This window comes from Ailuropoda melanoleuca, chromosome 7 (assembly GCF_002007445.2).
Source record: "Ailuropoda melanoleuca isolate Jingjing chromosome 7, ASM200744v2, whole genome shotgun sequence".
Lineage (NCBI taxonomy): Eukaryota > Metazoa > Chordata > Mammalia > Carnivora > Ursidae > Ailuropoda > Ailuropoda melanoleuca.
Genome location: NC_048224.1, coordinates 83,636,485 through 83,649,924, shown reverse-complemented (window position 1 = coordinate 83,649,924; position 13,440 = coordinate 83,636,485). Strand labels below are relative to the sequence as shown.

The 13,440-nt window shown below is 46.0% G+C and overlaps 1 protein-coding gene across 5 annotated transcripts in view; it reads right to left on the bottom strand.

Moving 5' to 3' along the window:
- Positions 1–397: 397 nt before the first annotated feature.
- RCBTB2 (RCC1 and BTB domain containing protein 2) overlaps positions 398–13,440 on the bottom strand; it is a 44,402-nt gene continuing 31,359 nt past the window's right edge. For all 5 annotated transcript variants that reach the window (XM_002919110.4, XM_011224836.3, XM_019799550.2 and 2 more), the window contains 5 exons: positions 10,718–10,908; positions 10,055–10,181; positions 8,199–8,338; positions 3,778–3,908; positions 398–1,682 (listed from right to left, as the gene is read on the bottom strand). In XM_002919110.4, the coding sequence (XP_002919156.2) occupies positions 1,542–1,682; positions 3,778–3,908; positions 8,199–8,338; positions 10,055–10,181; positions 10,718–10,908 (730 nt within the window). In that variant the 3' untranslated portion in view covers positions 398–1,541. The remainder of the gene's footprint in view (positions 1,683–3,777; positions 3,909–8,198; positions 8,339–10,054; positions 10,182–10,717; positions 10,909–13,440) is intronic.

Genomic DNA, 13,440 nt, shown 5'->3' with positions numbered 1-13,440 from the left:
TGGGGGCACCTGGGTGGCCCAGTAGGTTAAGCATCTGCCTTCAGCTCAGGTCACGATCCCAAGGTCCTGGATCAAGCCCCATGTGAGTCAGGCTCCCTGCCCAGTGGGGAATCCGTTTCTCCCTCTCCCTCTGAGTGCGCACTCTCAATCTTTGAAAACCAAAACCAAAAACAAAAGTGACCTCACCAATGAAGAGCAGTCACATCAAGAATATTAACAGTAATTATGTTATTTATATGCCATTTATGTTTCAGGGTGGGCTTTGCTATGATACCTTATCTGAGTAGTTGCTTCCAAAAATAAGCTTATATCAAATGGATTTATGTAAATCTAAGAGATGTCAGGTTGATAAAAATTTTGCTGCTGCTTAGGGATTAAAAAACCCACACATTTCTCCTATTATCTGCAAATGAGCACTTTATTATCAAATAGTTCAGCATCAGAACGAGGTTTTCAATTCCAAAAGAGTTTTCTTTACATAATGTATTGTGAAACACATATCATATTGTGAAACACATATTAGAGGAATCTGACACTACATCCTACATCCCGTTCCAGTTTCTCTCTTGCAGTTGGGTAACTTGTTTTGATCTAAAAAGTATAAATTTATCTCATTCTTGTTAATGTCCATGAAATGTAAGTATGAGCTCCTTTTCAACTAGCACTTTGTAAGTATTCTGTGCCAGGTTAAGAGAACTGTTTTCTAGTGACATAAAAGTCAACTACAACAGAAACACATAATCATTTTTACTTACACAGACAAATCTCTCTTAACACAAAAAGAAAAGACAAAATGCAATTATGTAAGGCAGATGAGCCCCGAAGTAACATTCATTCAGAGACAGTACTTCATATTCAGTAATCCCATATGAGAAATTAATGACTAAACAGAAAATTAAAATTAGCCCTTGGGACTCTGACAATTAAATTGCCAAGGCTGTTTGTGAATTCTAATTAATGCTCGAAGTTAGCCACTATGACTCAGAACCAGTTACCAGAAGAATATGAACCTCACTAGTAACAGGCTATTTCAAATTTGTTTTTGTGCAAGTTATTCCTTCATCTGGTGTCCCGCAAATAAAGCTGTTCTCAGGGCATACTTCAGATTTACAAGAAATTAACTGAGTGCCTACTGAGTATGCAAGGCGGCCGGCTGGGTGCTGACAATGTGGTATGACAGCATTCCTTGTCAAGCTCTCTATGTGATATCAGCCTCTGGAAGAATGGACATTTGGCCAGAATAGCATATACTTAGACCAATGTACCAAAAGTGTCCAACTTAAGTGACTCGAAAGAGGAAATGGTAAATAAGATGTGTCAGTTCTTTTCCCTTGAGCTTAGTCACATCCGATCAGGGCACTGAATGCTTTCTACCGTCAACTTCAGAGTCAGATGATGGGGCAGCCTGACCACTGCCTTCTCCGACAGAACGTTAAGAATTCAGCCAAGTGTAGCTTATCATTATATTATTGAGGAGAAGTTATTCTCTGGCTTTTGCAGGGAAAATGGAAATGCTAAAAATTCTTTCTTGCAGGTGAGGATCAATTTTTAAAGGCTCCAACTCTGCTTGCTTTGCTGATAAAGTTCTTGAGAAGATCATGGTCCATTTCTGCAAAGCCTGAAGTCTGCGTTACTACAGTCAAATGGTTTATGCAAAACCTGAAGCAGAATTCTTCTAAATCCTAGGAACAACAACAAAAAATGTTTTAACAAATCTGTATATCCCAATGCAATGCAACATAGCATGGGGAAAATTCCTAAGACACAGGAAGGAAAAAGATTTGAGAGCCAAGAGGAAGAAATGTTGGTATGGCACTACCTAAATAATAGTTCTAAAACTATATAGCTAATGTGAATCTGTGCTTGTAAAAATTTAAATAACACAGAGTAAAATATTCAAGTTCCTCCATGCCAACCCACACAAAGAATCTTTTTCTTCTCAGAGACAGGCACGATGTGTATGAATTCTGTACCTTTCCCTCATGACAGTATTTGCATTGTTCATTCCACTTTCAGTATTTGTTAAAATACTCCACTTCTGTATTTCCCTATAGTAGCTGAAAGGTTTCTACCTGAAGAGTTTCTACTAGTGTTAGGCACTACCCTCAGCACTGGGCATAAGATTGAGAGCAAAACAAAGTCCCTGCCATTCCTTGAGGAGCTTACTTTCTAGAAGACAGAGGGCCGGAAGGTAACTATACAGATAATTCACATAAACAGGGACTACGAAGAAGTCTTGAAAATGAAGCCTGGTTCAGATGGAAACACCGTGTGCCCACTGCCTCATCACTTGAGAGAGCCCTCTAGCCCCCAGGACTGTCCCTATGACTTTAAGAAACTCGAGGAAAGACTGTGCAGAAACGTAGCCTAGCCAAGAAGCGTTTGCATATTTTAAGTGCCCAGTATATGATTAGGTTGATGGAAGACATTCACTATGCTTTTAAATGTGAAGGTTTCAAGGTGGGTTAAGATTTTTTAAAATGTTAAGTGAAAAAAATCCAGCATTTAGAGCAATCTACATCATGTGACCTAGGGAAAACTAGAAGGAGATGTATGAAAATGTCAATGTTCTCTGGGTGATGAGTCACCTCCTTCCTCATACTCTCTATATTTTCCAAATTTTCTTTAATAAGCATATTTATTTATATAGGCAGAAAAGAAGTTATAACCTTTTTTCTGCCTACCACTAAATGTTCCTGTTTTTTGACCAAAGGAGAGGATATCCTTATAACAAAAGGAAATCGACTCCAAAAAGTATGGCCTGCTTCCTAAAGATTTAGCTCTAAGACAGGTTTTCTTTCCTTTCTTTATTATCAAAACAATACACGGTCACTGTAGAAACTTCAGAAAAAACAAGCCAAGACAGGAAATAAAAATCATCCATAATCCCACCATTCAAAGATGACCTTTGACGGTCTTTTTTTTCTCTATGTAGATAATGAAACTCAGTCGTTTTAAATTCAGCTACTTATGTTTAAAAATAACAAAAGCAAAAACAAAAAAAAGGGGCATCCTTTTTCAATTAATGATACATTGTGAGTAGCTGTATAATTTCATGGAACTAACACTCTACAGTTGAAACAATCCTTTACTGTTCCTGTTGGCTTTTTCTAATTTTTCAAAATCATAAACAGTGCTGCAGTAAACATCTTTGGAGCTAAGTCTCTGTCCGAATCCATGATCACTTCTTTACGATAAATTCTTACAAGGGGATTCCTTAAAGAATTGCACCTTTAAAACTCTCAGTACGTTTGGTACGGGTCGCCCCCACACCGCTGGCCCAGTTCACACTCTCAGCGGCTGAGGCTGCGTCATCTCTAAGATTATGTTTCCCGGTGTCACAGGTGAAAAATTATACCTTATTTTCATTTATATTTTCCATTTATTCATAAACCCGTGTTGTTCTTTGGTCCATTTATTTCCATCAAACTGCTCATGTTTTCTTTTTGTTTTCTAAGAACTACGCATTAACTATGGTAAACATGTTTCATGATATGTTGCAAATATTTTCCCCGGTGTATCATTTAATTCCTGATTTTCTCAGTATTTTTTGATGTATAGACTTTTTTTTTTTTCTTTCTGAAGTCAGATCTATCGATCCTTTCCTTTATGCCTTCTGCCTGGGAGCGCTACCCTAACAATATATAAATGTTCCCTTTTTCTGGTACTTCTGTTTACTTCACATGTTTACATTAAAACTGATTTCAGTTTAATGTAGGAACTAAACACCTAACATCTGCCCGGAAGGTCAGCCAGTTGAAGGGACGCTTTTCTGACCTGAGCATCGTACTTCACGGCCGCCGAAAGCAGAGCGATGGCGTTCTCCTCACAGATTCCTTGCTTGATAGTTTGCTGGCAGAGCTTTTTCAAACGATTTTCTCTATAAAACGTGGCCAAATCTAGCAACCCTGGTGGGAAGAGACGTTTATTAGGGGAGTGATTTTGAGCATCCTCGAGAGCACACTCGCGTATGATCCTTGGGGGAAGAGCTGTGAGCACAGGCTTGCGCTGACTTACGTCCTGAGCGCGGCCCCACCCAGCAAACACGGCACACGGACGACTAGCGGTGGGAAAGCAGGAGCTGGCGACAATGGCTTGAATATTTTTCCTAGAAAGGCTGCTCGGCTTGTCCCTCCCCCTGCATTATGACTTGTCCTCCTGGGTCATTTCCCTCAGCACACACACATGCTGAAACCGTGCCCATAATTTTACAAAAGAAAAAAAGAGAAGCCTTTTGTGGATACATGTGTGCCTCCCATCAGTCTCCCCCATCTCTCTGCAAACCTGGGGGACAGCCTCTCTGCCTGCTGCCTCCATGTTCTCACTTCCCATTCTCCCCCAACGCCGGTCCAGCAAAATCCCATCCCCTCCGCACCCTGGTGCCGCCCAGGCTGCCACAGAGCCAGACCCAAGGGGCTGTTCTCTGGTTTCGTCTCACTCAGCATTTACACAGAATTCCACATGGTTGGTGACGCTCATCTTCTTGAAACACTGTGTTACCTGCTTGTGTTTTTCTTCTCCCTAATTCTCTTCAGTCTCTTTGCTGGGCCATTCTTCCTAATTTCCCAATGTTTGAGTGCCCCAGGGTTCAAATCCTCAGTGACCTCCAGCGCCAACCCCCTGCCCCCAGCTTAAAATACCATCTAGGGGTGCCTGGGTGGCTCAGTCGTTAAGCGTCTGCCTTCGGCTCAGGGCGTGATCCCAGAGTCCTGGGATCGAGTCCCACATCTGGCTGCTCTGCTGGGAGCCTGCTTCTCCCTCTCCCACTCCCCCTGCTTGTGATCCCTCTCTCGCTGGCTGTCTCTCTCTCTCTGCCAAATAAATAAAATCTAAAAAAATAAATAAAATAAAATACCATCTAATACATACTGATGATTCCCACTGTAGTCTCTGTCCCCTACTTTCAGATCAGTCACCACAGAGTAAGAAATCTATGTAAGCCAGGGAGAGGGCTCTCTAAATCTCCATGCTAGAAATACAGCGCGAGGCTCCCCTGCCCTCACGTGAATGGGACGAAGCCACAGGAGACCAGCAGTGCCTGCACTCTCTCGCTAGCTCTACACTCAGGCCTGGCTTGCCGTCTGATCGAAAGGTTAGCTGAGTCCTCTACTAGAAAAGGGTCACATCTCGGGGCGCCTGGGTGGCTCAGGTGGCTAGGCATCTGCCTTTGGCTCAGGTCATGATCCTGGGGTTCTGGGATCGAGCCCTATGTCGGTCTCCCTGCTCAGTGGGGAGTCTGCTTCTCCCTCTCCCTCTGCCCCTCCCTGATGCTTGTGATCCCTCGTTCGCTTGCTCTCTCTCTCTCTAGTAAATAAATACAATCTTAAAAAAAAAAAAGAAAGAAAAAAGAAAAGGGTCAAATCTACTGCAGGCTAACCTTTCATGCAAGGTGCTTTGCAGAGGCCTAAAGCACAAAGAGTCGGGACTTCATCAATCTGACATCAAACTGGTTTTCCATCTCTCTGCTACTAAGTTGTGTGTATGTGGAAGGACTGGGCTGGAAACTTGTTTTCATTGTAACATGACCAATACTATCAAAATTATTGAAGAAGGGCCTATGCCCCAATGGAGGAACTGAAATCTTTTGAAATCTTGAGAACTAGGATGGCTTAATTGTTTTTGGTCAGTTCTCAGAAACTCCCAAAATCCTATATAGCCCCACACCCTCCTGAGCTTCAGAATCACAGAGACGCTGCCCTCAGAGAAGACCCTGCCCTGAGCCCCCGCTCAAGACAGCCCGGATCTGTGTCTCCTCCAGGCACATTCCCCACAGTGGCCAAGGAGCCATGCACCCACGCCTAGACCACACTTAGGTTACTGGGGACTCTGGAATTCCCTACCTAATTGGCCCTGATGCCACATATGTGGATATTTCTTCCCCTCCAGACCACACCACCAGTGCACAGATGCCAGGCCCCAACGGTGGCCCAGGATGGGTGTGGATGGGGCTTGTACCTACCGGCTGGGATGCCCACACATCCCTTGCAATGCATAGTGTAGCTGGAGGTGGGTAAAGAAAGATGGCAGGCCGCAAGCTGGAGGCTTGGGGTCTGTCCTTCCTGTGCATTCCCACGAGGAACTCTAAGGAGTCCTAAAATTCTAAATTCCAACTAAAACTCAAGCCTGCCTTTCAGTTCTCAACGAAGGTATATTTTTCAAAGTATGAGGAGCGAACATGTTTCATCTTCATTTTGGGTCAGGTCATGATCTCAGGGTCCTGGGATCGAGCCCTGCGTCGGGCTCTGTGCTTGGTGGGGAGTCTCCTTAAGGATTCTCTCTCCCCCCTCCCCCTCCCCTTGCTCTCTCTTAAATTAAATCAAAGATTTAATTTATTTATTTGAGAGAGGGAGACAGAGCACAAGCGGGGGGAGCTTCAGACAGAGGGGGAAGGGCTCCCCACTGAGCAAGGAGCTGATGTGGGACTCGATCCCAGGACCCTGGGATCATGACCTGAGCTTAAGGCGGATGCTTAACGCACTGAGCCACCCAAGCATCCCCAAAAAAGAGACTGGAGGGGAGGTGGGTGGGGAATGGGTTCAATGGGTGATGGGCATTAAGGAGGGCACTTGTGATGAGCACTGTGTTGTATGTAAGTGATGAGTCACTGAATTCTACACCTGAAACCAATCCTACCATATATGCTGACTAGAATTTAAATTAAAATATTTAAATAAAAAAGAAAACAAATCACATCACTCCTATTGTAGAAGTTGCTAGTTGCCTTGCTCCCCCCACCCCCCGTATACACACAGATCCATTTTCCTTTCTTCTACAACCGCTTTCCCCAACCTCTCATGCAGCTGGGGTTCTGTGCTAGGCCATCTCTGATCCATGGTTTGGAATAAGTGGAACGTCCAGGACCCTCCCTTAAGAGATACTGGGATTTGCCCTTTGCCCCTTCCTCATGGTCCCCTCCTCCATCCTGCCACAGGTAATGCAAACGCAGCCTTGGACCATGGGCGCAGGAGCCACACGTGGGATGCCCTTCACTGTGTCCCTGTGTACAGGAGAAACTATACTATTTACACTAAATTTTTTTAAACGTTGCTGTTAAAGCAAACCCCAGATAACACAAGCCTCATGCTCAGAGCCTTCCAAGGCGTCCCGTCATACCGAGGGTAAAACAGCTCTTCACCACGGCCTCCAGGGCAGGCATGTTCTCGCCCACATCCTGTTGCCTGACCTAATACCACAGTGTGAATACACGCACCCACCCCGCCTTCCTCCTCTTCCTCCACGTGCTCAATCTGTTCCTGTCTCAGACCTCCGCACTCACTGTTTAGAAGTGAGTTCCCATGTTTAGAAGGCTCTTCCCTTGGGTATCGCTCGCTCGCTCTTGCCTCCCCCGGCTCTCTGCCGCACGCACTTCCTCACGGAAGCCTTCCCGGCCCTCCTGACTGACCGCCTGGCTTGGCTTGTGGAGGACTTGCACTCGTCCGCATGCCAGCTCCCCAGGCAGGGCCAGAGCTGCGGCACACACTGGGCATGGGCACTACGACATTTGTGGAAGAAAGGAAGGAAAACTATAAAACTTCAAAATCAGGTTTTCTGTTTACCTGAGGAAAACTAAATGCTGATCTGGTCAACAGTGATACTGGATGTATACACGTGAAATGAAAATTTAATGTAAAACTCTGAGGGCTGAACCCTTTAGTTCCTTATGGAAGTAATTCTTTCATTCTCTGCGGCTCTGGTCAACAGTACTGCTGACGGCTGTAAACTGAGATGTAGGATGTCTTTCACTCTGCGCCTGTTTGATGACCTGTATCGCTCTTTTACCATCCCTACGCCTGAAGTGCGGTCACCACCTTCAGGACAGAAGGCCCCAGAAAGTCCATAGTGGTCAGTCCTGGAGCCATCTGGAGGGAAGTTCCTGGTTACAGTAATACAGGCCTTATTACTACTACGTGCATTTTACCTTTTTATACTGCAAACACCTGGAGGCAGCGGGTGTGGCCGCTAAAGGGTCACCTACATTACTGACACACACCGGCTTCGGAAGAATGGGACCCCGTCCACAGCGCTGACGGTCTGACAGCTACCGAGTCAGCCTTTGTATCATGAAGCAGTAACAAGGGAAAAGAGCTCGGTCTGATTACAACAGGAGAGCAACGTCTGTGGTTGCCCTCACAGCCACATCCACCTTGCCAGTTACTCGGCAGGTGGCCAATGGTTTGGGAAAGTCTGGTAGCAATTACCTACTGCCTCCTCGGGAGAAAGGCTGATGCTGTCGGTGTACAGGTATTCCAGGAAGGCTCGGTAAACAGGATATGAAAATTCACTCATTTCCACGATATCATCCTCGTTGTTCTCCAGCGAAGAACGAAAATGCTCACACCTGAAGGAAGACAGAAGCCCTGGGGCCCTGGATCCAGCGCGAGCAGACGACCCCGGAGAGACACATCCTCGTGGGGCTCCCAGGGGGAACCGACAAGGACGAGGGGAGAACACAGCACCGCACAGGACTCGCTTCCGGTCGCACACCTTCATGTCCCTGTCCTGGTCCCTTGCTTCCTTTGCCAGCCGGGAAGCTCCCTCACCCGCCCTTTCTGGACACGGCAGCAGGTGCACACCCGCCGAAGCCGAGCCGCCTCTGCCGCCGCTCGAGGCAAAACCAGGGCTGTGCTCCCAGACCGCGTTCCTGCCCCACGGCCACTGAGCGGCACTTAGGGAAATCAGGTGGGTTTATTTTCATGAACACAGAGGAATTTTGTTTCTTTACCTCCTCCTCTAGACTGAATGGTGTCCCCCCAGATTCATAGGTTGATGCCCCGACCTTAGGATATAACAGTATTTGGAGAAAGGGTCTTTACAGAGGTCATCAAGTTAAAATGAGGTCATTAGGGTGACCCTAATCCAATAGGACTGGTGTCCTTATAAAAACGGGGAATTTGGACACAGATGTGCACACAGGGAGAGCCCTGGGGAAAGCCTGGGGTGGTCCTGCCCCAAGTCAGGGAATGCCAAAGACGGCCAGCAAACCACCAAAAGTTGGAGGAGAGGCATGACTTCGTCCTTAGGAGAAACGCACTCTGCCAACACCTGGATCTTGGCCTTCTGCCTCCAGAGCTGGGGGAGAATATACTTTCGTTGTTGAAGTCACTCAGTGTGTGGCACTTTGTTACAGCAGCCCCAGCAAACTAACAGCCCCCACCTCTTCCATGCAGGTTGACGAGCTATGGTGGGAGTGAACAAATGTTGTACGGCCTGACCTAAGAGGTGAACCTGAGACTAATGCCATGCTGAGTTTGTGATTCATCAGAGCAGAATTTAAATATCTGTTACACAACAACATAATGATTTTTAAAATCATTATGCTAAGAGAAAGAAGCCAGGCACGAAAGATTACACACTGTATCATTCTATTAACAAAAACTTCTAGAAAATGCTAACTGATCTAGAGTGACTGAAAGATCAGTGCTTGCCCCAGGGTTGGGACATGAGGGGCCTTTGAGGGGCGGCAGAAACATTCTGTATCTTGATTTAGGGCAGTGGTTTCATAGGCATAAATATATATATAGATACGTCAGAGCTCCTCAAACTGCACACTTCAAATGGCTGCAGCTCGTTGCTCAAAAATTATACATCAATAAATCTGATTTTATCATCTGTGTTAACTTTACCCAGTTGGCCTGCAAAAGCCTCACCTTCTCTTTTTTCCGAGCATCTCAAAGTTGACCATCCCACAACTGCTGGGGAGGGTGACAAAGCTCGGTTCCTAAGCGGGGAAGGCCCCTTCTGTGGAAGCGGCCCACGTGGTGCTTGAAGCCCAGACCACGCTGACCAAGCATCAGCCAGCTGCTCTAATGCCAAGGCGCACAGACCACCTGCAAGGTCTCTACGGAAGCCGAGAGTCCTCACTCCGACACCCCACCCCGGCCCCCAGGCCACTACACCGGCCCCCCGCTGGTTCTCGTTTCTCGTGTCCGTACACCGCGTTTCCCGGCGGCACTGTACGCTCCTCGGGCAAAACCAGCCTTACTTAGCAGAGTTCTGTGAACACCTAGAACATAATGAATGTATACTTCAATTCTCAAAATCAATGATTCCTTACCTAATTTTGAGAAGGACTTTATGTGCGTAAATGTACTTTCCATCCACCAGGAACTTGAGGTCGGCGGTGTTGGGGTTGTCAAATTCCCTCTTGAGAGACTCGGCCACTGTAAGGTGGTCGTCGGGTTCTGAGAGAGGAACACCAACGTTTCTAGGGTTAACTACAGACATAGAGAGAATGCAGGCCAGAATGCAGCACCGCTCTGTGCACCCTCACAAAAATACCCGAAATACGTGACCAACTGAGCTATGCTTTTCTCCCCTACATGTGGATTTTCACATCTCTGTCATCATTAAGAGCCTCACACGCATCTGCTTGTGAATCTGGCAAAACGACGAGAAAGCCACAAACGGCTCCACTCAATGAAATTTTTGCATGTTTCAGTAAACAGACTGGCTGAAAATAAAAGATACAGTTTCCTGGGAAAATTAAAAGCAGTCATATAAAATTCCTTCTAATGTAGTATGTGAGGTTGGTTTCTGGTACTTTCAGGAAAACTTAATCCGTCAAATTAGTTTCCTTTCACAGGAGCCCATTAGAGAGAAATCAATTATGTGATACTGCACCTAAAAAAGCCCTTACTATCCCAACAGAAAGCACGAGAGCTGTCCTCCTAGCGTTCAGGCCAGCACCCAGAGGGACAAAAGGACAAAGACCGCTCACCCACGGACAGGAGGCGCCACGAGACGGCTGGTGTGGCGAAACAGGCGAACACGTCGTCGGTGCAGGAGAAGTGGGTGAGGTGCGGCAGGACCACCGACTGGCCCCGGCACTGGCCCCACATGTACACGTGCCCGCCCTGGGTCTTGGCCGCCGACGTGTGTGCGGAGTGGCAGGCCGCGATCTCTATAATTCTAAGTTCACAAACAAACACCAAGTGAACACGGCAAACAGGAGAAGAAACAAGTTGATTTCTCCTTCCCTTCGCCTTAACTGATTTTAAAAAAACCAACAGAAGACTTAATCTCCTAAATTTTCGGGCACCCAACAGTTATTTACAGTTTCGCTATCCTTCAATGGCAACTCGTGAAGACCTGCTTGTTACCACTTCTAACCAGCAGGCCTCCAAAACTATGTACCATCCTGTTGCAATAGGCAAGTACAATGCAAGAGTAGAGACCAAAACAAATTAACCAGACAGTGATCTAATTTATTTTCGTAAAACAGGACTTACTGAAGGATGTAAATAAGACTTGGGCTACTTAACACAGGTCTTGACCCAATACCGAGAAATATTTTCATCAAAATTTCACCAATTTTAGTGTTAGATGGAACATGCTGTGGGCCACCCCAACTCACACTGCAGACAGTAAGGTCAATAGTTCTGAGTCCTGGACTCTATCCTCAAGGACCCAAGAGAGCAGACTTTGGAAGCTGACATATGCTAGACCTAGTGCGGTAAGGTCATGATGGCCACGGAGGTAGCTGTCAGTATACTTCCTAGCGGAAAGCCCTGTGTTTGTTGAACTAATTGATTTTCTCAAAGAATAAGCCACTGTACAGATTTAGAAAAGACAGGGAACTATTTTACCCTGAGTGAGGTCACCATCCTGATTTTGTCGCAGCGGGCCACGGTACCGCCAGCCTCAGTGACTAGGGCTCAGAACCTCAGAGTCATCTTTGACTTCTTCTCTTTTCTCACTTACCACTTTTTTTCAGAATATCCAGGTGACAAATCACATAGATTCTTTCTTGGTAATTTCTCCCGTCTGCCACCACCCTGGGTCAGGCACACCCCATATCTGGACCACAGTAACAGCCTCCTTGGTCCCCCTGCCTTAGACTCTCTCTCTTTTCTGAACCCAACTAGTTGCACAAGGCTGGCAGGTTAACAATCCTCTGAAAACACCATTCAGTATTTTCAAACCGTCCCTGACTTCCCACAAGATAAAATCCAGACATGTGGTATTAAGACCTCTCATAATTTGTTCTCTACGTCTATCCAGCCCTCTTTCAAATCACATTTGCCTAAATACCCTATGTTCTAACACACAGAGGTACTCACTGCCCCTCAAAATTATTATTCACAGTTAAAGTCCCTTTTTCAAGAATGTTCTTTCCTTTCTCTCTGCCTTAGAAATCCTGCCCATCTTTCAAGGCCCAGCTCAAATAGCTCCAAAGTAAGAAGTCTCTTGTGAGCTCTTGAAGCACATCTTGTCTACACACTCCAGTCTGGCCTTTATCCTCTCTGGGATGTATGTCTTCCCTCTTCAGCTACGTTATAAGCTCCTGGCAGGCTGAATCACTGGCTTATTTCTCTCTAAGTGTGTTTCTCTCCCCATTATGGTATCTTACTAAGGAATTTATAGGTCATTTTATTGACTAACTGGGAAAGACTCAACACCACAGAACAACTGTGGGGTGGCTAAGACCCCATTGACAGGCTAGCAACTGAAAGATGGAGACATCCCTCCACTTCCTGTTTTAATTGGATGTTTCCCAGCCAAGGTGGGAAGACGGGCATCACACAAGCTGGAGATGGCTGTGGTGGCTAGCCTCGGAAGGCTGAGGTATATTGTTTTCATGTGTGGCCCAAGCAATTTCACCGATTTATTGAAGGGCAGCTCTCAGCTCTTGAAGACAGGAGTACTAGAAACGAGGCTACGATGTGCCACGATGAAGAGCATAGACGCTGGAGTCAAACAGACGTAGCGGTGCATCCTAGCTCTACCACTAGGCCATATGACCATGGGAACGTTCATCACACTGCAAGGCTAGTATGTGAGAATAAAATGATAAAATGTCAAACACCAAGCACAGTGTCTGGTGTACAGATAGTAGCTAACAGTAGAGGTTTCCTAACAGAATTACTACTAAGCATTTTCAGTGGCAAAGCCTTCCTCGTACAGAGACCGCACACTCCCAATGACCAGTTCAGATAGCGAGACTTTTCCCATCTGCACGGTTAAGTCAGTGAATGGGCCAAACCTCCACTGTGTGCTTTACAAAAGAACTTCCTCGCCCACACAGGGAAAACGGCCAATCCTACCTGGCTTCTCTTTTCAACAAAGAAAAAAGGGGAAGGAAATAGAATAAATACATTTATTCAAAGAAAGGTCATCTACTATTACTATTTACCCTCACATGTTACACCAAACGGAGAGCAGCGGCACACATTTAACACGGCTTGATGCGATGGGCACGGTGTCCGACAGCAGCCTGGGGAGGTCAAGTTACTTAGACTCTTACCATCCATTTTATTGCTTTTTGTTTTTTTTTTAAGGGTGAGGGGAGCAGAAGACAAGGTGGCAGTCATTTCACAGCCTTGTGGTGAACAATAAATGAAATCAGCTACCCAGCACGGTGCGCATTCAAAACCAGTCTCTCCTGGTGACTCAAGTGTTTACCAGTGGCTGCAGGAACTCTGGGAGACCACTTACAATCTC